General features: G+C 36.2%; 1 protein-coding gene and 1 pseudogene across 4 annotated transcripts; one reads left to right on the top strand and one right to left on the bottom strand.

The window, feature by feature from the left end:
• Positions 1 to 12069: 12069 nt before the first annotated feature.
• On the bottom strand, positions 12070 to 15188 carry LOC127092450 (cryptochrome-1). 4 transcript variants are annotated; one of them, XM_051031325.1, is made up of 5 exons: positions 15074 to 15188; positions 14212 to 14585; positions 13821 to 14042; positions 12941 to 13647; positions 12070 to 12751 (listed from the first exon to the last, which is right to left on the bottom strand). In XM_051031325.1, exons 2-5 carry the CDS (start codon positions 14534 to 14536, stop codon positions 12197 to 12199), a joined length of 1809 nt encoding a protein of 602 aa, XP_050887282.1. In that variant the 5' UTR covers positions 14537 to 14585; positions 15074 to 15188; the 3' UTR covers positions 12070 to 12196. The 4 variants fall into 4 exon arrangements, with proteins under 4 accessions (XP_050887282.1, XP_050887279.1, XP_050887281.1 ...); XM_051031322.1 differs by having other exon boundaries at positions 14967 to 15153; XM_051031324.1 differs by lacking the exon at positions 15074 to 15188 and adding an exon at positions 14683 to 15052.
• A 258-nt stretch (positions 15189 to 15446) lies between these two features.
• On the top strand, positions 15447 to 22722 carry LOC127095172 (uncharacterized; annotated as a pseudogene).
• The last annotated feature ends 357 nt before the right edge of the window (positions 22723 to 23079 follow it).

Below are 23079 nucleotides of genomic sequence, written 5' to 3'. Positions count from 1 at the left end.
ATCTTGTGTGTCATTGTCATAAACTGAAAAATTGTTACTAACCTCATCGATTTCTTTATCGGAGTGATGTGAAGCCATAAGAGCCATGTTCGCACAATCATCGCTTTCCGATTCCGAGGATGAACTGATCTCATTATCGTCCCAAGCGACGTAAGCCTTTTTGTTTTTGAATTCCTTGTTTCCTTTGAGTCCTCCTTTCTTTGCAAGTTTTGGGCAATCCGGCTTTATGTGACCTTTGTAACACCCCGAATATTGTTAGCTTAATTTAAATATTATTCTAATATGATTATTTGAAGGTAAAATGAATTATTAAATAATATTGGGAATTATTATTATTATTATAGATGTTATTTATTTTAATAATAATTAAATAAATAAAATAAATGGAATATGAAGAGTGGAAGGGTAAAAGTGGAAATTGATAAAAGAGGCCAAAGTGAGAACTCAGAGTGTTTTCACGTATTCTTGCCTCAGAGTCAGAGAAAGGGAGAAACGCTGAAGAGAAAGAGAAGGAAGAGGAAAAGGCCAAAGATTGCTCAGAACTTCCTTCAATCCAAAGAGGTAAGGGGTCTGAACCTTATTAAACGATAATATGCGAGCAAATTCATGATATATGTTGGATTGTTGATGGATTTTGGGGATTTTAGGGAGATTGGGAAAGTTGGGGTTTTGATGGAAATCCTCCGATCTGTGAGTTTTGTTGAGTTATATGCATTATAATCGAAGTATGTTGTGTATATATGACGGTTAAATGTTGATATTGGGTTGTTAGCTGTGGGGTATGAGTTATGGCGAGTAGAGAAGCAAAGCTGCGCTGGTTTCCGTAGCAGATGGCTTCTGTTCGCGCGCGATTCGCGGCGCGAAGCCCAGTTCGCGGTGCGAACTGGGCAGGATTCAGAGGAGTTTTGTAACGCATCGTTCGCGGCGCGAACCCTGCTGCGTGGCGCGTACTGAAGCGAATTAATTATTCGCGACGCAATCCTTCGTTCGCGGCGCGTCCTGGAGTAATGGAGGAGTTCGTGGCGCGTCCCTATGTTGGCGGCGCGAACTGTGTTGTGAAGCTAATGTTGGTGAGTTTTTGAGTACGTTGAGTTGCGAGACTCTTAGTAAGTCGCTGTAATTGTATTATAAACAATTAACAGTGATTATATGATTGTGTATGAGGTGTTTATGATGATGAGATGTTGAATTTACGTGTTTAGTTATAAATGTGTTATGTAACGATGTGATATCGTTGTAATGTTGTTGTTGTTTTGTTGAGTTGTATGTCATGCTATTAATGATGATGATAACATGACTATATGATGCTGTTGTTGCTATGTTGATTATGATGCATGTTTGGTGTGCATGCATTCATGAAAGGCCGATGCCTAGTGATGAACGGACTGAGTTCCAATGATGTTGTTGACTCCGGGCTTGTTGAGAGGCTTGGTTCCTTGCGGGGAACTCGGATTCTATGGTGATGAATCTGGGAGTGGTGATCCTGTAGTTGGTCACAAAATGGGTATACCGAGTCGTGTTGAGTCATGCATGGGTGTGTGCATTGCATTTGATATGTTGTTTTGTTGATGTTCATGAGTATGTTGATTATGATGATTATGATGAGCTGTGTTGGCATATGTGAAATATATTTATGTTTATATTTCTGTCGTTATATTATTATTTAATAATGTAATTCTCACCCCTTCTGCATGTGTTTATGTTCATCTATGATGAGCAATGTGCAGATAAAGAGGAGTAGCTATCGTTGAGGTTTGAAGAATAAGTGTAGAGTTATTCTACAGAGTCGAGTCAAATGCTCTGGTCATGTGACACCGGGGTTATGGGATTCGATAGATAATTGGTTATTATTTACGTTGTTTATGATGACTAATATGTTGAGATGCTTTGTTGAGATAATGTTGAAACATTATTATGAATTGTTATATGATGAATGATAATATTTGTGTTGTTGTCCGCTGCGAAGTTTTAATAGAATAAATAATATGTTTTATGTTGTGATGCGATAAGTGTTATGTTGTAAGAAATGTAAACTCTTCTACATGTTGTACTCTGATAATCTATTTAAATATGTCGTTTGGGTAGAAGGGTGTTACATTAGTGGTATCAGAGCATAGTCAGTCCAGTCGAGTCATAATGTGATGTTTTCCCTGTTGGTCGATTAGTGTAAATGACACTGTCGATATTTAACGGTTGTGGTTGTGTTGTGCAGAGTATGGCTGGAGAAAACGACCGTGCGATTGCTGAGGCTTTGGCTGCTATGGCGCAGGCTATGCAGGCGCAGCAGAATCCGTCGGTCGACGAGTTTAAGAATTTGGGAAGGTTTCTGAAGAATAACCCTCCTACATTCAAAGGGCGCTATGATCCAGATGGTGCTCAGATTTGGCTGAGGGAAATTGAGAAGATTTTCCGGGTGATGACGTGTACTGAAGCACAGAAGGTGCAGTTTGGTACGCATATGTTATCTGAAGAGGCTGAAAACTGGTGGGATAACACTCGCCAGAGAATTGAAGTACCAGGTGCTGAGATGACTTGGGAAAGGTTCAAGACGGTCTTTCTGGAGAAATATTTTCCTGCTGATGTGCGATGTAAGAAGGAGATGGAATTTCTAGAACTGAAGCAGGGTAACATGTCTGTTGCTGATTACGCTTCGAAGTTTGAGGAGCTGGTGCAGTATTGTCCTCATTATAATGATGCTGATGCTGAGGAATCCAAGTGTGTCAAGTTTGAGAACGGGTTGCGTCCCGAGATCAAACAAGGCATTGGTTACCAGGAGATTCGTAGGTTTCCTACACTGGTTAATAAGTGCAGGATATTTGATGAAGATAGCAAGGCTAGGACTGCTCATTACAAGAGTCTTAGTGAGAAGAAGAATAAGGATCGTGGTAGTCCTTATGCATCTCCGAATGGTAAAGGTAAGCAGAAAGTGGTAGATGAGAAGAAGCCAAGTGGGGGAGGATCTCCCATAGCTGGTAAATGTTTCAAGTGTGGCGAGCCAGGCCACCGTGCTGATAGCTGTACCAAGAAAGTGCTGAGATGTTTCCGATGCGGTCAGGCTGGTCATAAAGTTACTGAATGTAAGGATGCTGGTCCGACATGTTTTAATTGTGGCGAGAAAGGCCATATCAGTTCGCAGTGCTCGAAACCGAAGAAGGCGGCTACTGCAGCTCATACTACTGGTAGGGTGTTTGCTCTGAGTGGGGCTGAAGCTCCTAAAGAAGATAATCTGATTAAAGGTACTTGCTTGATTAATAATGTTGAATTGCTTGCTATTGTTGACACTGGTGCTACTCATTCGTTTATTTCGTATGAGTGTGCGACCAGGATTGGTGTGATTATGTCGTCCCTAGGCGGAAGTATGGTGATAGATACTCCTGCTAATGGTTCCGTGAAGACTTCTGTTGCCTGTCGAGGTTGTCATTTGACGATCTTTGAGAGAGAGTTCGTGGTTGATTTGGTGTGCTTACCCTTGCACCAAATTGATATTATTCTGGGAATGAATTGGCTAGAATTCTATGGCGTGTTTATCAACTGCTATAGGAAGACGGTGCGGTTTTCTGAAGTTGGTGAGAATGATGAGGCAAGATTTCTATCTGCTAGGCAGGTGGGGGATTTTGTGAAAGATGAAGCTCAGATATTCGCTTTATTTGCGTCTCTGCAAGCGGATAAGAAAGTGGTGAGTGTAGACTTGCCTGTTGTCTGTGAATTTCAGGATGTGTTTCCGGAGGATGTAAGTGATTTACCTCCAGAACGTGAAGTCGAATTTGCCATTGACTTAGTACCAGGTACGAGTCCAGTGTCGATGTCTCCTTATAGAATGTCGGCAACTGAATTAGTTGAATTGAAGAAGCAACTTGAAGAATTGCTTGAGAAGAAGTTTGTGCGTCCAAGTGTTTCTCCTTGGGGTGCACCAGTATTGTTAGTGAAGAAGAAAGAAGGTACGATGAGGTTGTGTGTCGATTATCGGCAGTTGAATAAGGTGACTATCAAGAATCGGTATCCATTGCCGAGGATTGATGATTTGATGGACCAGTTGGTTGGAGCTCATGTTTTCAGTAAGATTGATTTGCGGTCGGGTTATCATCAGATCCGAGTGAAGTCAGATGATATTGCGAAGACTGCTTTCCGTACGAGGTATGGTCATTATGAATACACGGTGATGCCGTTCGGTGTGTCTAATGCTCCAGGTGTGTTTATGGAATATATGAATCGTATATTTCATCCGTACCTTGATAATTTTGTTGTGGTGTTCATAGATGATATATTGATATATTCTAAGACGGAAGAAGAGCATGCAGGACATCTGAGAATTGTTTTGCAGGTGTTAAGAGAAAAGAAATTATATGCAAAGTTATCTAAATGTGAGTTCTGGTTGAAGGAAGTGAGTTTCCTTGGCCATGTGATTTCGAGTGGTGGGATTTCTGTTGATCCTGCTAAAGTTGATGCTGTATTACAGTGGGAGACTCCGAAGTCTGCTACTGAGATACGCAGTTTTCTGGGGTTAGCTGGTTATTATCGCAGATTCATTGAGGGCTTCTCTAAGTTGGCATTGCCGTTGACGCAGTTGACTAAGAAGGGTCAAGTGTATGTGTGGGATGCAGCTTGTGAAGCGAGTTTTGTTGAGTTGAAGAGGCGGTTGACCAGTGCTCCAGTGTTGATCTTGCCTAATCCTGGTGAGTCCTTCGTTGTTTATTGTGATGCTTCTTTGATGGGTCTTGGTGGTGTTTTGATGCAGAATGGTAAAGTTGTAGCTTATGCTTCTAGACAGTTGAAAGTTCATGAGAGGAATTATCCTACGCATGATCTAGAACTTGCAGCTGTTGTATTTGTGTTGAAAATATGGAGGCATTATCTGTATGGTTCTAGATTCGAAGTGTTCAATGATCACAAGAGTCTGAAGTATCTGTTTGATCAGAAAGAGTTAAATATGAGGCAGAGAAGGTGGTTAGAATTACTGAAGGATTTTGACTTTGAATTGAGTTATCATCCCGGTAAGGCTAATGTAGTTGCAGATGCGCTGAGTAGAAAGTCTCTACATATGTCTATGATGATGGTTCGGGAGCTTGAGTTAATTGAACAGTTCCGGGATATGAGTTTGGGTTGTGAAGTTTCCGCTGATAGTGTAAAGTTGGGTATGCTGAAGTTGACTAGTGGAATTCTGGAAGATATTCGGAATGGTCAGCAAGTTGATGTCGCTCTAGTTGATCATATTACTATGGTTAACCAGGGTAATGGTGGTAATTTTGAGATTGATGAGAATGGCATCCTGCGATTTAAAGGTAGAGTTTGTGTTCCTGAGGTGTCTGAATTGAAAAAGAGTATTCTTGAAGAGGGTCATAGGAGTGGATTGAGTATCCATCCAGGTGCAACTAAAATGTATCAAGATTTGAAGAAGTTGTTTTGGTGGGCTGGTATGAAAAGAGATGTTGCTAAGTTTGTGTATGCCTGTTTGACTTGTCAGAAGTCAAAGATTGAACATCAGAAACCGGCAGGTATGATGCAACCTTTGAAGATTCCTGAATGGAAGTGGGATAGCATTTCCATGGATTTTGTGACGGGATTGCCGAGGACGGTGAAAGGTAATTATTCTATTTGGGTGATTGTGGATCGATTGACTAAGTCGGCGCATTTCTTGCCGATGAAGATTAATCACTCTTTAGAGAAGTTGGCAGAGTTGTATATTGAGGAGATAGTGAGGCTGCATGGCATTCCATCCAGTATTGTGTCTGATAGAGATCCCAGATTTACTTCTAGATTTTGGGAAAGTTTGCAGAAAGCGTTGGGGACTAAGTTGAGGTTGAGTTCAGCTTATCATCCTCAGACTGATGGTCAGACTGAAAGAACTATCCAATCCTTGGAGGATTTGTTGAGAGCTTGTGTGTTGGAACAGAGTGGTTCTTGGGATAGTTATTTGCCGTTGGTGGAGTTTACTTATAATAATAGTTTTCATGCTAGTATCGGTATGGCTCCATATGAAGCATTGTATGGTAGGAGGTGTAGAACTCCATTGTGTTGGTATGAATCAGGTGAGAGTGTTGTACTCGGACCTGAGATTGTGCAGCAGACGACTGAAAGGGTTAAGATGATTCAGGAGAAAATGAAGATTTCTCAGAGTCGTCAGAAGAGTTATCATGATAAGAGGAGAAAGGCACTTGAGTTCCAAGAGGGAGATCATGTGTTCTTGAGAGTTACTCCGACGACAGGTGTGGGTAGAGCTTTAAAGTCTAAAAAGCTTACTCCGAGGTTTGTGGGTCCGTATCAGATTTTGAAGAGGGTTGGGGAAGTGGCGTATCGGATAGCTTTACCGCCGTCGCTTTCTAATCTGCATGATGTGTTTCATGTATCTCAGTTGAGAAAATATATTGCGGATCCTTCGCATGTTGTTCAGTTGGATGATATCCAGGTGAGGGATAATTTGACCGTTGAGGTGTTGCCAATTCGGATAGATGACCGAGAAGAGAAGACCCTGAGAGGTAAGAGGATTGCTCTAGTGAAAGTTGTTTGGGGAGGTCCAGCTGGTGAGAGCTTGACTTGGGAGCGTGAAGATCAGATGAAGGAGTCGTATCCGGCTCTATTTGCTTGAGGTATGTTTTCGAGGACGAAAACTTCTAAAGTGGGGGAGAGTTGTAACACCCCGAATATTGTTAGATTAATTTAAATATTATTCTAATATGATTATTTGAAGGTAAAATGAATTATTAAATAATATTGGGAATTATTATTATTATTATAGATGTTATTTATTTTAATAATAATTAAATAAATAAAATAAATGGAATATGAAGAGTGGAAGGGTAAAAGTGGAAATTGATAAAAGAGGCCAAAGTGAGAACTCAGAGTGTTTTCACGTATTCTTGCCTCAGAGTCAGAGAAAGGGAGAAACGCTGAAGAGAAAGAGAAGGAAGAGGAAAAGGCCAGAGATTGCTCAGAACTTCCTTCAATCCAAAGAGGTAAGGGGTCTGAACCTTATTAAACGATAATATGCGAGCAAATTCATGATATATGTTGGATTGTTGATGGATTTTGGGGATTTTAGGGAGATTGGGAAAGTTGGGGTTTTGATGGAAATCCTCCGATCTGTGAGTTTTGTTGAGTTATATGCATTATAATCGAAGTATGTTGTGTATATATGACGGTTAAATGTTGATATTGGGTTGTTAGCTGTGGGGTATGAGTTATGGCGAGTAGAGAAGCAAAGCTGCGCTGGTTTCCGTAGCAGATGGCTTCTGTTCGCGCGCGATTCGCGGCGCGAAGCCCAGTTCGCGGCGCGAACTGGGCAGGATTCAGAGGAGTTTTGTAACGCATCGTTCGCGGCGCGAACCCTGCTGCGCGGCGCGTACTGAAGCGAATTAATTATTCGCGACGCGATCCTTCGTTCGCGGCGCGTCCTGGAGTAATGGAGGAGTTCGTGGCGCGTCCCTATGTTGGCGGCGCGAACTGTGCTGTGAAGCTAATGTTGGTGAGTTTTTGAGTACGTTGAGTTGCGAGACTCTTAGTAAGTCGCTGTAATTGTATTATAAACAATTAACAGTGATTATATGATTGTGTATGAGGTGTTTATGATGATGAGATGTTGAATTTACGTGTTTAGTTATAAATGTGTTATGTAACGATGTGATATCGTTGTAATGTTGTTGTTGTTTTGTTGAGTTGTATGTCATGCTATTAATGATGATGATAACATGACTATATGATGCTGTTGTTGCTATGTTGATTATGATGCATGTTTGGTGTGCATGCATTCATGAAAGGCCGATGCCTAGTGATGAACGGACTGAGTTCCAATGATGTTGTTGACTCCGGGCTTGTTGAGAGGCTTGGTTCCTTGCGGGGAACTCGGATTCTATGGTGATGAATCTGGGAGTGGTGATCCTGTAGTTGGTCACAAAATGGGTATACCGAGTCGTGTTGAGTCATGCATGGGTGTGTGCATTGCATTTGATATGTTGTTTTGTTGATGTTCATGAGTATGTTGATTATGATGATTATGATGAGCTGTGTTGGCATATGTGAAATATATTTATGTTTATATTTCTGTCGTTATATTATTATTTAATAATGTAATTCTCACCCCTTCTGCATGTGTTTATGTTCATCTATGATGAGCAATGTGCAGATAAAGAGGAGTAGCTATCGTTGAGGTTTGAAGAATAAGTGTAGAGTTATTCTACAGAGTCGAGTCAATGCTCTGGTCATGTGACACCGGGGTTATGGGATTCGATAGATAATTGGTTATTATTTACGTTGTTTATGATGACTAATATGTTGAGATGCTTTGTTGAGATAATGTTGAAACATTATTATGAATTGTTATATGATGAATGATAATATTTGTGTTGTTGTCCGCTGCGAAGTTTTAATAGAATAAATAATATGTTTTATGTTGTGATGCGATAAGTGTTATGTTGTAAGAAATGTAAACTCTTCTACATGTTGTACTCTGATAATCTATTTAAATATGTCGTTTGGGTAGAAGGGTGTTACAACCTTGCTGTCCACATTCATAACACGTGACGTCTTGCATTGATGTGGATGCTTCCTTTTTCCTGAAATGTTTATTCTTTTTAGGATAAGAGGAATTTTTATTTTTATTAAAAAACTTACCAAGCTTCTTCACAAGAAGCCTAAAGTTCTCATCTTCGGACGTCTCATCGTCTTTGTCATTTCTTGAATCAACTTTCAAGGCAATGCTCTTGAATTTCTTTTCTAGACCTTCGTGCTTCTCGAGCCTTCCAAGTTCCAATTCGTGTTCTTGAAGTTTGCCAAATAGAGACGCGGATGTCATCGTTGAGAGACTTTTCTTTTCCGAAATAGCGGTCACTTTCGGTTGCCATTCTCTTGTCAAAGATCTTAGGACTTTTAGGTTGAGATCATCATTGGTGAAAGTTTTACCGAGAGCAATCAAGTGATTTGTTAGATGGACAAATCTCTTTTGTAAGGCAACTATAGATTCACCGGGCTGCATGCGGAACATCTCATATTCTTGACTTAGGGTGTTTAGCCTTGATCTCTTCACTTCGGTGGTTCCTTCATGTGTTTCAACCAAGGTGTCCCAAATCTCCTTTGCCGATTTACATTGAGATATACGGAAGAACTCGTCCATACTGAGAGCGCTTTGGAGTATGTTGATTGCCTTCTTCTCATTCAGAATCCTTTTCTTATCATCTTCGTCATAAGTGTTTTTTCAACTTTGGGGTACCAACTCCATTCACCGGTTTGTGTGGACCTTCTTCAACTGCTTCCCATATACCTTCCCCTTGGGCCTCGAGATGTGCCTTCATTCTGATTTTCCAGAAGTCGAAATATTCTCCGGAGAAGAGTGGGGGCTTGTTGCTACTTCCACCGTCTTTGAAAACCGGATTTATGCTTGCGGAAGCCATGCTGGATCTCTAGGAACAAGTTACCTATAACTTGCTCTGATGCCAATTGTAAGTTGTAAATGCGCCTAAGAGGGGGGGGGGGTGAATTAGGTGGTTAAAAATTCTTCGATCTTGTTTCCGGTTTATGGTTATTTTTCGTTTAAGTGGGGAAAAATAAATTGCGGAAAGTAAAAAGACACCGGAAATTATAGTGGTTCCCTTCACAATTCGAAGGTACATCCACTCCCCTTTCCACACGAAAGAGATTTCACTATAGTTAGAATTATGGTACAGCCTATTCACACAAACGGTGATGCCTACTATCTAACCTATAGGTAAACAAGTGTATGAAGAACAATCCTCTTCAACACCAACCCCTTGTGTCCAACAATCCTGGATCACAAGTCAAACAGAAATAATTTCTAAGAATGATTTTAACAAAGATGTAATAGTATCAATCTTCTCTTGATTGATCTTCTCCTTAGACAAATAAGTCACTCAAAAGATAATATGCAAGTGTTCAACAATAGAATGAGATGACAATTTTTATTATGAACACTTTCAAAAATTATTTTCGAAAAGAATATGAGAGAGTGATTATTTTAAGTTTGTATGAAAATTCTTGGAGGTGAAAATTCATTTTGAAAATTTAATAATTTATATTGCCAAAACACCTTTTCAAAGAGGTATCATTTTCCTCATGAACATTGATGAAAAGGTATAATTTTTCAAAAATATTTTTGCTGCAACGAACAGTGTTAACGGGTTAACCAAATAGGTTAACGGGTTAACGCAGTGTTAACAGGTTAACCAAATAGGTTAACGGGTTAACGCATATTAACGTTAGCACAGGATTTCAAAAAACTGGACTGTTAACCGGTTAACCCATATGGTTAACCGGTTAACACTGTTGAAATGCAGAAAAATACTTTTAGAAAATTGTGTTTTGCATTTCAATGTGTTAACAAATGGTTATGTTAAAAGATACAAATGCATATCATGATTGTTGAACACTTGTATACTAATCTAAGAGTGAGTTAGATATACCTAAGAAGTGAATCAACAATCTTGCAAACGGTTGACTTGAAAAATGAAGCTTGATCAAATGGTTCCTCATGCGTATGTGGCTTGATCACTTTGATGCTTGAAATATCTTTGAAGCTCTTCTCTTTGATTAATCCAAGATACATCTTCAAGACTTTAAATAATATGAAATCTTGTTCTCGCTTCAATGTCTTGATCCATTTCCTTTTTGAGCATGCATAACATCTTGAATGAATAATGTTGTCTTCATCAAAACCATTTAGAGGCTTGCCTTCACAAATATGTGATCTTGGAACCTTGTTATGGAGGGGAGAGAGCTAACCTTGCCACCATATGATTCGCTTGTTCCTTACTTCTATTTTCATCTTCATGTTATTTATGATTTGGGACGTAATCCCCTTCACACCGTTCGAGGTCGTATTCTTGACAATCGTCAATGTCGTCCCTTCAAAAATCACGCCCGACGTTTAGGGTATTATCAGGGTCTTCGAAGTTTTGTGTCACTGGATGGAGATTACTCATATTGTTTAGGATATTATTAGGGGCTTTGAAATTCTCCCATGTATGAGCCAGGTCAGGGCCATATTTGGTTAGATAACTATTACTTTCAGAATTTCTATTTTTTCATTTCTAAAAAAAAAAAAAAAAAAAATCTTTGAAATGAAAATTTGAAATACTCTTTTAAACCACAAACATTTTTAACTTACTCCTTACTTTAACATTTTTCCTTCTTGAAACCCTTCATTCCGATTTGGAATAGGAAATTAATGATGTTTTGACGAAGTCTGCCGTACAATCTCTCCATTATAATGATGAAAGTCTCTGGTAAGTGGAAAAAGAAGTGTATTTGTAAGATTAACACTCTAAGATTCAAGTCAATAACGTCAAAGAGGTATAACTTGCAAGAATAAAATGAATTATATCTTAGTGTGAAACGAAATCATTATATGCATGCAAGTTGAACCGTCGGTGAAAGCGGCATGGAATACGGAAGATCATTGGATTGACTCCAATGATTGGGATGAGTGTGGTGTCTGACTTCAGTGCATGGCTCCTTAGTATGGGTCTACATTTGTTAGTTTTGAAAGGGAGAATGGTTGGATTAAGCGTTTAAATTCGGCCGGTCTTATTAATCATACGACCAATTTAAAATAATTGACCCCTAGTCTTTGTTATTGGACACAGAGCTAGGATTATTATAGAATGGTTGAGATCAACTTTTAAGAAAAACCTTCTTTGATATTTCAAGACCTCTGGGAGGACCTCTATGCTGGAAAGTGGTAAGATTAGTTGTCTTGGGAACATTCGAAATAAATTTGTGTCTTGTAACTAAAGCATTTCAAATATCTTGATTCAACTTCCAATAATTATATTCAGATAAGTGATGTTTAATAAAGAGCACTAAGATATGCACGTCCAAGTCAATTTATAATCCATAGTAATTAGTGGCCTTCAAATATAAGTGATGTTTAATAAGAAGCACTAAGATATGCACGTCTAAGTCAATTTATAATGGTAGAATAACATATCATATGTCTGTTTGATTATAATAGAAAAAGCTCTAATCTTTTTTAGTATGATTTTGTATGTTTTAAATCCAATGTTTTAAAATAAATATCATCATATATTGGAGTAAATAACATAAGAGCTTAACTGAAGTCCAATGTTTCAAGTCAACAGTGTTAAATTCTCTCAAGAAAATAAAGTTTTTTTTTACAATCTCACCAAAAAAAATTCATCACCATTAAATCAAAATGTTCATTCTGTTCTTGTGCCATGAGTCCATGACCCCTTTATGGTACAGAAAATGAAGAAGTGCTTGAACACTGTCTCTTGGATGAAGATTCAGCAGTAGAACAGTCTTCTTGATCAATGCATGACACCTCCGTATGATCGCTACGATTACGCGATTTATCTGGTTTCCGATCCTCTTCTGCCGTACATTTTTGTCTCTTATTAGGAGGATCGTCACTCTTGAGATTCTGAAGTATCGGAACCGTTTGGTCATTCGCAGAAGTAGCGCCGCGAGGTACCTTGTCCTTCAAGAAAACTTTTGGAATCAACAGTTTTTCATTTTCATCAACAACTTGTCTGTCTTGTGAGCTAGAAGCTTTTGTAGCTGCTTCAGTTTCCCACATCTTGAATATAGCTTGAGTCAATTGTTCCCTTGCCAAATCTATGTCAATGATTGGTTTTGGATAGTTTTGACCTAACTCTACACCTGATGCTGTGAGCACCGTAAGCGGCGCATCCCATGGATGATGAATCCACTCAGCTGGCATTCTTGCTAACTCGGGCAGCCATTGCCGAATGTACTCGCCTGCTGGATCGTATTTCCTCCCTAGAACCTGTTTCACAAAAGTTAGACAAAATTAGAGTTCTTGCTAAAATATCGTCAAAGTCTCATAAAATATTGTCAGAGTGAAATGACGATTAAACAGAGTCTCTACTTTTTTTTGTCAGGGATAAACCGCAGATAATCTATAAAGGCCTTCAAAAACTTGAGATGACTCTGAATACAAGAAAATATGACATACCTCTGGATCGTCCAACCGCTCAAGCTTGTGACCATCGGGTAAGCTACCTGAGATATACTGCCATCCCAAAATATCGCTTTCGAGATCTGCGTCTAATAGTGTATCCCAAAAATATTTCATTCCCCATTTCCAAGGTATAAGTAACATTTTCACAGCAAAACTCGAAACTATGACTCGCATTTTGTTGTGGATCCATCCTGTTGCCCAAAGCTCTCTCATTCCTGCATCAACTAATGGATATCCAGTTCTACCTTGCCTCCAAGCTTTAAAATTCGAGGGATCGTTATTCCAAGGAAAAAATTTCAAGTTCCCTAACAATGGCCTCTCGAGTGTGAATGGAAAACTAAAACAAAGATAACGCGAGTACTCTCTAAATCCAATGGCCCTGAGAAAAAGCGTTGCACTCTCTTCGCCGATGATGTTTCCTTCGTGAGTCCATAATATTTGTTTCGTGCGCGCCAGCTGAAATACTTTCCTCACACTCAGTTCTCCGAAATGAATATATGGAGATAATAGTGAGGTGGAGTCGCCACCAAGGTTTAATCGGTTTCCCGAGTAGTGAAGTAAGTAGTTTTCGATGAATTCTGCTAAAGCCTTGTCACTTTTGCTCCAACCCGGAGACCATGATCTTCCCAATGATGAATTGCTTGATTTTTCTAACTCATCTTCAAGACCTAGTTGCTCAATTGAATGTTTCTCAACTTTACCTGTCATCAAAATAAGGAAACAAACAAATTATCACCTAAATCTGTAGACAGTATGGTCTAATACATAGTCACATAATTCACAGATACCCTGGTTCGCAGTACTTTTGCGAATTCGTTCGCAGAGAATTCGTGTAAAATGAGTTGCAATTGTAGTAGCTTATATGAAGTTGTACCTTGAGCTAGAATTAATTGACAAGGAGGAATAGGTGAATAAGTTTTCATTTGCATATGCAAGCATGTGTTCCAAAAAGGATCAAAGGTTGTAAATGCATGTCCACTTTCGTCGAATATTTCCCACGGTTCATACAATAAGTCCCCATTGTAGCTTTGCACAGAAACACCCTGCTCCACTAGTTTTTCTTTGATGTTGTGATCACGAACAAGCGAAACTGGATCTATTAAAAGGTCATGAATATATGAAGCACGGATACAGACATCAGACACAGGCACTAACACGCATTTTTCCGGAGGTATTAGTGCTACAGAGTCATGAATGCTTGAAGTAAATAAAACTCCAGAACATTCAACAAAGAAGTTTAAAAACAGCACACAAAAAGCACTTACCATAGAGATGATTAAACACTACTTTTGTAGCTTGAACAGCATTTACACATTCCAAAAGTGCTTTAAGAGTGCTATCAGTTTTGATGATTACAAGTCCAGCTCCAAGAGATTTCAGTGATTGATCCAAGTGAACAAGAGACTGCTTCATCCACCATCTTGAAACCCTACCTGGATAAAACTGTCCTTCTTCTTTAGGACACCAAATAAAGACAGGAAAAACAGAACCATCTCTTGCAGCAGCAGCTAATGCAGGATTGTCCTCAATTCTCAGGTCCCTCCTAAACCAAACAATAGTCCTATTCATACCCATTCTCAGATTTTTCATGCCATGATTATTCAACTTCAAAAGTTCATATCTTTCCTATTCAAGATTCCTAACAATACAAAATAAAAGGATTTAAGATTCAGCACAACACAAGATACCTTCAAATCAGTGTCAAATTTGACTTAATTCTAAGATATGCAACCAACATGTAGTAAAGACTGTGATGTTACTTCAATCTGAATGACCAACAAATTCCAAATTCTATGCCTCTTTGTTCTCTAAAAAGTAAGCAATCAAAATCTATGTCATAGAAACTTTTCCCCACATGTCTCATCCCATAAATGATAAAAACGATGATAAAATGAAAACTACAATTTTAAAACAAAAAGTTGCTAAAGATTGTTAACAAGGCTCTACTCTATAGCAAGGTTCTCCACAAAAACATGATTAAAAAATAGATCTTTAGAGACAAAAAAAATAGATGGCTAACTTAAAAACGGTCTTGAGTTTCAGCCATAACCCTCTTCAACAAAATTTGAAATCAATATATGAGGAAGATATTATAAGAGGAAGATATTTTATGAGGCAGATATTAACTTTGTATGAGCTAGATATTTTTGATATGGAATTTTAGTGTTGCTTTGAAGTGAGAAGGGATTGATTGTATGTGAATAATGAAAATGACTTTGTCTTTTTGTGGTAATAGGTTCAAAGTATGGATGAAAGATCACGTGGGGGACATGCAGTGAAATAAAGAGGAGGTATGGGTAGTACATCATGCGAAGGATCAGGAAGATCCTATTAGTACATTATTTAATATTTTCTATATTGAAATTTAAATTTGATAATGGGCTCAAGTTAATTATGAAGGGTCATTATCAATTTAGATATTACTCACCACCATTGACTAAGTGCTTCTTTGGCATCTTGACAAAATTATTTGGAATCAAAAGAAATTTGTGGAGAATAAATGGATTTGAATTCTGATGAAGTAAGTTTTTGGTATAGAAGAGTAAGGAGTAATCTGCAAGGTTAGTATTTTAATACTCAAATCAGCGAATGAGAGAGAAAATAGTTTGAGTGTGTGAATGACAGAACATCTAAAATGACGTGTTGTGCTTTATATAAGACGGGCAGTTAAAATTGTCTTTGTGAGATTCAGCGCCTCATGCGAGTGACCGTTTGATTAAATCCAACAGGGGAAAATGTGCTGGAGGCCAAAATCATGTGTCCTCAGTTAGGGTAAGGTCTAATCTGTTTCACGTGTCTTTCTGTGTGATGCTTGCTATTAGATTATTCATCGTGGCCCTTGTAAGCGGTCCAAAACAGTTGTCCACCAAGTCTTTGTTCACACATGTAGAACGAGGGTTTGTCATACAAGTCTTCCGTTTGGCTTATGGTAGAAAGAAGTGAAAGAGTTTTGAAGGGACATAAATAAAATTGAAAACATGCACATCAAATGTCTCTCTTGTGAGTGACAATGTTTAGATGGGGAATCTCAATGTGTGTTCACGTGTCTGGAAGTAATGATGTCTTCTTGTACTAGGATATTCGAGTATTCAGAATATTTCAAAGTAAGATAGCGATCGTTGGTGGTGCGGATCACACTTCCCAATATCTATTACGGGGGATAGTATTGGGGTTGGTTAAAAATATACATGTTGAAGAAGTCCCACATCGCTTGATTTTGTGAAGGAAGAGAGAATCCAAGGCTATTTATAGGACTCAAGTTCTTCGAAGTCCCACATCGCTTGGTTTTGTGAAGGAAGAGGGAATCCAAGACTATCTATAGGATTTAAGTTCTTCGAAGTCCACCATCGCTTAGTTTTGTTAAGGAAGATTGAGCGTAAGACTATATATAAGATTCAAGTTCTTCGTTACAAGATGTACCATTCAAAAGAAATTTAAGCTTATGTTTGACTTTTTATATTTTCTCTTATACTCATGTGTTATAGTGTTGTGAGGAGTAATTAAATATTTGCTTTGGAGAATGCGGGTGTATTAGGGCCTTGGGGTGGTTAAGGATAGTCTGTGTATTGCAATAAATTCCACACAGTCTTATTCTCTGGTAGTCATTTGATAACGGTCGTAGTTTTTTTTCTCTAGTTTGGAGTTTCCGCGTTAATCTTTTGTGTGTGTTATTGTGTTCCTTTTTTTTTCTCTATGCCTTGTTTTTTCCCCAACAAGTGGTATCAAGAACCTCTGTTTGGTGGGGTATAAATTTTTTAGTATGCTCTGTGGTTGCAGTTTTGTCTGATCTTCCACATCATAAAAGAAGTTTTATACTCTGTGTTGGTTGGGAAATTTTAGTTTTATTGCAGGAAAGATTTTGACTGCAATGTCAAGTTTTTCAAGTGCAACAAAGATTGACTTAGAGAAATTTGATGGAAGAATCAATTTTGTCTTGTGGAAAAATTAAGTCAAATATGTTTTTATACAGTTGGGATTACACAAGGCGTTGAAAGGAAACATTACCAGCATAGACAACGAGAAGTGGGAGGAACAAGATTTGAGAGCTTCGAATACAATCTGCATGTCTTTGGCTAAGAGTATTCTTGTGAATGTTCTTGGTATGTCGTCAGGTAAAGAGCTTTGGGAGAAACTTGAATGGCTATATCAAGGAAAGGATGTATCAAATTGGTTGTTGTTGAATGAGCAGTTGCATAGCTTGCATATGAATGAACATACGAAAGTATCTGATCATCTAAGTGTTCTAAATGGGATTGTTTTATAATTAGAAACTATTGGAGTCAAGATTGATGATGAAGATAAAGCTTTGAGACTCGAATGGTCTCTTCCATCTTCCTACGAGCATAGTAAACCTGTTTTGATATATGGGAAGGAAACTTTGAGTTTTAAAGAAGTTACTAGTAAAATTATTTTCGAAGAAAGAAGATTGAAGGGTGAGGATAATACTTCATCAAACTCAGTGTTGGTTGCTAGAGGAAGGCCTTATGTAAAGAAAAGAAATAAAAGTAGTGTGAGATGTTGGAAATATGGAAAGATTGAACATATAAAGTATAATTGTCCTAATGGGGCAGCGTCAATGAAAGGTTTTGATTTTAATGCTAGAAATGTCTCCCTTAATGTGGGAGATAATGATCTTCTTTAAAAATTAGGAAGTGTGTCCTCGTGATATTTCGGATGTCGTGGAAAAGGATGAGTTATATCTAGAGCATTAAAACATAGGCATTGATGCAAAGTGTGTTGTGAGATTATGTGGATGGTTGAAGAGCTTCCTGCCAACATGGAAGTTGCACCATACGATTTCAACTTGGTTTTCGACATGTGAAAATTATTGAAGTGATTTAGCTTCAATTGAAGTATACTCTTCTTTAGATGGAGTATGATAGTTTTTAAAACTATGATTGTTGGTGAAGACAAAGTGAAAATTCTTGGAGTGATGTAACTTCAAGTGACTATACTTTTTATGGTGGAATATGATTGTCGGTGAAGACAATGAAAGTTAGTGTATCATTTTCAATCAAGGTGAATATTGTTGGGGTTGGTTGAAAATATAAAAGTTGAACAAGTCACATATCGCTTAGTTTTGTGAAGGAAGAGGGAATCCAAAGCTATATATATATGATTCAAGTTCTTCGAAGTCCCATATTGCTTAGTTTTCTGAAGGAAGAGGAAGTCCAAGACTATATATAGGATTCAAGTTCTTTGTTACAATATGTACCAGTCAAAAACACTTAAGCTTGTATTTGATTTTTTTTAATATTTTCTCTTATACTCTTGCGTTAGAGTGTTGTCAGGGGTAGTTAAATATTTTCTTTAGAGAGTGCAAGTGTATTAGGGTCATGGGGTGGTTAAGGGTAGTCTATATATTGTAACATTTTTCATATTGTGTTATTCTCTGGTTCTCAATTGTATTTTTTTTAATCTAGTTTTAAAATTTCCACGTTAATCTCTTGTGTTGTTATTGTATAATATAAATGATTATGCATCGAGAAGCTAAGCAATATGTCTTTTGCTTTTTGATATGTGAATAAATGATACCTTAAACTAATTCTTGATATACGTATATGTAGCTTCAACCCTCCCCAAAGGGTGTCATGGATCTTTGCTTATAATACCAAAGGGTCAGGATGACAATGAGTACTAATGCAGACGAATATTAGTCTCCCGCTATCCGCCCCGTTTAATAAATATGATACCCATACCCGTCCCACATTCGTGAGGATATTCCTAGACGGGTATCCGTGGATTTTGAGATACCCACGTGTATTGACGGATATCCATGGATACTATTATTTAAATATTAAAAAATATTAACTAAATTATATTTATCCCTTTAAAAGACAAAAAAAATATAGTTTCAAATTTAACACATAAAAATAATAACAAAAATAAATCACATTCATTTTATTTCTTCTTTTATCCAATAATTATAATAGATTCAAGAAAATAATAATAATTTCATATTTAACATAATAATAATTTTAGATTAAGCAAATTATTATTTAACTAATTTTGCTAATTATTAACTGATACATAAAATAAATAACTAAATATCCATTTATTGTATTCGTGAATACCTAATAAACTATCCAATACATGCTTGTGACATATTTTACCCCTTAAATTGTTAATAATAAATGAACTTTGGTCATAATCAGGGCCGGTTCTTTTCCTGTGCAAGCTGTGCAGTAGCACAGGACCTCACTTTTTGTGGGGCCTCAAATTAACTATTATTAGTGAATATAAAAAAATTATTAAATAAAAATATTTTTGTATCACATATAATAAATAAAATATTAAATGCTGAAAAATAGGATATTTGGAAACCAAACGTTTTTTTCTCCTTTCTCACACGTTCTCACTTCTCTCTCCTCTCAAACGTTATTCTCTTCTCTCTTTCTCTGTTAGAGTTGTTTGAAATCAGAAAAAAGACAATCTTATTTTTCCTTTTCAATCCTCTCTTTTATCAGGTTAGTTTATTCAATTAGTTACTTTCCATTTATTTTTATTGTGATTATTTGATTTTGAAGGTAGAAAAAATAGTAATTTTAGATTTATTTTAAATTTTAGGGTGAAATCTTATTTTAGTTCCTGTATCAATATTGATTTTAGATTTTAAATTTTAAATTTTAGGGTGGAAATGAGGGTAACTTATGTTCTTTATAAAATTATAATATATAAATAAATAAAATTTTAGGGTGAAATGAGATACTAGTATACTGTATATAGTATACTACTCAGTAGTATCAAAATTCAAAACAAGAATACTGTTGGTGTTGGTGACGATTTTTATATCTACTTTTTCTCATAAGACCAAATTGCAATTTGGAATCTTTCAAAGCAAAATTAGTATGTATTAGTATTGATATTTTTTATGATTAATTTATAATTTATTTAATTAAATGTAATTTATTTTCTTACTATTAATTTATAATTTGCTTTTAATTTATAATTATTAATTTTTTATGGTACTATATTAGAGAAGAACACAACATAATAAAATATAATTAAATATTAATTAAAGTCTTTTCTCCATGATTTAATTATTAATATTTTTTGATGATTAATTTATAATTTCTTTTATTTAATGTAATTGATTTTTTTTTGTTATTGATGTAGGAGCACAATTTCACAACATGATAATTAGTAGATCATCGACGGACACAAAAGACATTGTGAGAAATTTCAGGTTTTTCTTATTATGCCTCCTAAGATGCCTCCTAAGAATAGAAAATTTGAATGTGGAAATGATAAACGTAAGAAAAAGAAAAAAATTGAATAGTTAATTCAATCTCAAGTAGGAGCTCTTGATAAATTTTTAATCAAAGAACCACAAGTTTCAAATGAAAGTCGTTATGTTGATAATATTGATAGTTTGCCTATTGAAAATGATAATCTTGATAGTGTGCCTATTGAAAATGATAATCTTGATAGTGTGCCCATTGAAAATGATAATCTTAATAGTGTGCCCATTAAAAATGATAATCTTGATAGTGTGCCAATTGTTGATGAAGTTAATAATGATGATGATGCCGATGCTGATGATGATGATAATGTTGATTATGATATATTTGATCCAAGAAATTGGGATCGTCTTCAACCTAAACTGATTGATTTATTAGTTGTGAAAGGTCCTAAAAGAGATAATTCTATTGTGAAGGGTCCTAGAGATAGTTTGAATAGACGTTTTACGGCTAATTTGTATACTAGAGCTTTAGCAAATGGAGAGGTGTGTGATAGAGATTGGCTTGTTTATTCGAAAGAGCTTGATAGAGTATTTTGTTTTTGTTGTAAAGTTTTTAAAAATGGGATTGTTAGGGGACAATTATCAAATGAGGGTTATAGTGATTGGGTACATGTTGGTGAAAGAATTAAAGAGCACGAGTTAGGTATGGAACATGTTACAAATATGACTACTTGGTATGAGTATCGCAAAAGGCTGCAAAAATTTCAAACTATTGATAAAACAACTCAAAGATTAATTGAGAAAGAAAAGGATCATTGGAAAAATGTTTTAAAAAGAGTTATTTCAATAGTGAAATTTCTTGCTAAACATAATTTAGCCTTTCATGGTTCTAAGGAGAAATTGTACGAAGATAGCAATGGAAACTTTTTGGGTTTGATTGAAATGTTAGCTGAATTTGACCCAATCATCCAAGAACATGTTAGACGTGTTACAACTCAAAAAGTTCATATTCATTATCTTGGGCATAACATACAGAATGAGTTGATTTCATTGCTTGGTTCTGCGATTAAAATTGAAATCATTAGAAAAATCAAACATGCAAAGTATTTTTCAGTGATACTTGATTGTACTCCTGATGTTAGTCACCAAGAGCAGATGTCTTTGATAATAAGATATGTGGATATTTCTTCAACTTCTGTTAGTATTAAGGAATCATTTTTAGGATTTTTGAATGTGAATGATACAAGTGGTCAGGGGCTTTTTGATGTTTTATAAAATAAATTGAAAGAACTTGGTCTCGACCTATTTGACGTGAGAGGGCAAGGTTATGATAATGGGTCCAATATGAAAGGAAAATACCAAGGCGTGCAAAAGAGATTTTTAGACATAAATCCGAGAGCCTTTTATACTCCTTGTGGTTGTCATAGTCTTAATTTGGCATTGTGTGATATGGCTAACTCTTGTATTAAAGTTAGGATTATTTTTGGAGTTGTTCAACGCATTTATACAATTTTTGCCAATTCTACTAAGAGATGACAAAATTTGAAAGATAATGTAAAAGGGGTTGACTCCAAAATCATTGTCATCCACTCGTTGGGAGAGTCGTGCAGAAAGTGTCAAAGCTATAAGAACTCAAATGTTAGAATTTATAGAAGCTTTGCTTGAAGTGTCAGAAAATGATCTTGATCCTAAAATACAAAATGAAGCTAAATCCTTAGCAACAAATGAGCTTGGTGATTTTGAGTTTTTGATGGCTATAATTATTTGGTTTGAAATATTATCTGCAATTAATTCTGTTAGCAAGCTTTTACAGGAAAAGGATATGCTTATTGATGTTGCTATGCAAAAACTTAAGGGGTTGATTTCATATTTTGAGGGATATAGAGAAACAGGTTTTTATAAGGTATTGATTAACGCTAAGGAAATTGAGGTGGAATTGAATATTGCCCCAATATTTCCTCAAAGGCGTATAATTAAAAGAAAAAGGCAATTTGATGAGAATTTGAATATCCCATCAGTCGAGCTATCAGAAGAAGAATCATTCAGGGTTAATTATTTTCTTTACCTTGTTGATCGAGCTGTTGTTTCTCTTAATAAGAGGTTTGAGCAATACCAAGAGTATGAAAGTATTTTTGGTTTCTTGTTTACTTCTCACAAGTTACAATCATTAGATGATGCAACTTTGAAGTCTTGTTGTACTAACTTTGAGCAGGCATTGAAACATAATGAGCAATCTGATATTGATGGGAATGAATTTTTTGCAGAGTTGAAGTTACTAAGAGAAATGTTGCCTGAAGAAACCATAAGTCATACTGATATATTATTATTTTTAAAAGGCTTGGATTGTTTTCCTAATACAGTTATTGCATATAGAATCTTATTGACTATTCCTGTGACAGTTGCTTCTGCAGAAAGAATTTTTTCAAAATTGAAGTTGTTAAAGACTTACTTGCGGTCTACCATGTCACAAGAAAGGCTTAATGAATTGACATTAATAACTATTGAAAATGATATTTTGGAGACAATAAAATATGAAGACTTAGTTGACGATTTTGCTTCAAAAAGTGTTCGTAGGAAGGCTCTTTTTATGTAGTTAGATAATTTAAGTTGTAAGAAATGGTGTTAGTAGTTTAAACAATACCTTTGAACTTTTTGGTACTTCATTTGGTTAATATATAATTTTATCTTTTGTATGTCATTTTTAATCATTATATATATATAATATATATATATATATATATATATATATATATATATATATATATATATATATATATATATATATATATATATATATATATATATATATATACCCATTTTTAAAATTAGAACATGGCCTCTAAATTGATTGAGCCGACCCTGATCATAATATACTCGTCCACAATCCATCAAATATGAAATTCGCCAGAAAGAAGTTGATAAAGAGTACATAAAAACTCATCTCTCTCTC

The sequence above is a fragment of the Lathyrus oleraceus genome, chromosome 6, assembly GCF_024323335.1.
Source record: "Lathyrus oleraceus cultivar Zhongwan6 chromosome 6, CAAS_Psat_ZW6_1.0, whole genome shotgun sequence".
NCBI classification, from domain to species: domain Eukaryota; kingdom Viridiplantae; phylum Streptophyta; class Magnoliopsida; order Fabales; family Fabaceae; genus Lathyrus; species Lathyrus oleraceus.
The sequence above is the reverse complement of the archived record's forward strand: the minus strand, read 5'-3'. Positions and strand labels throughout refer to the sequence as shown.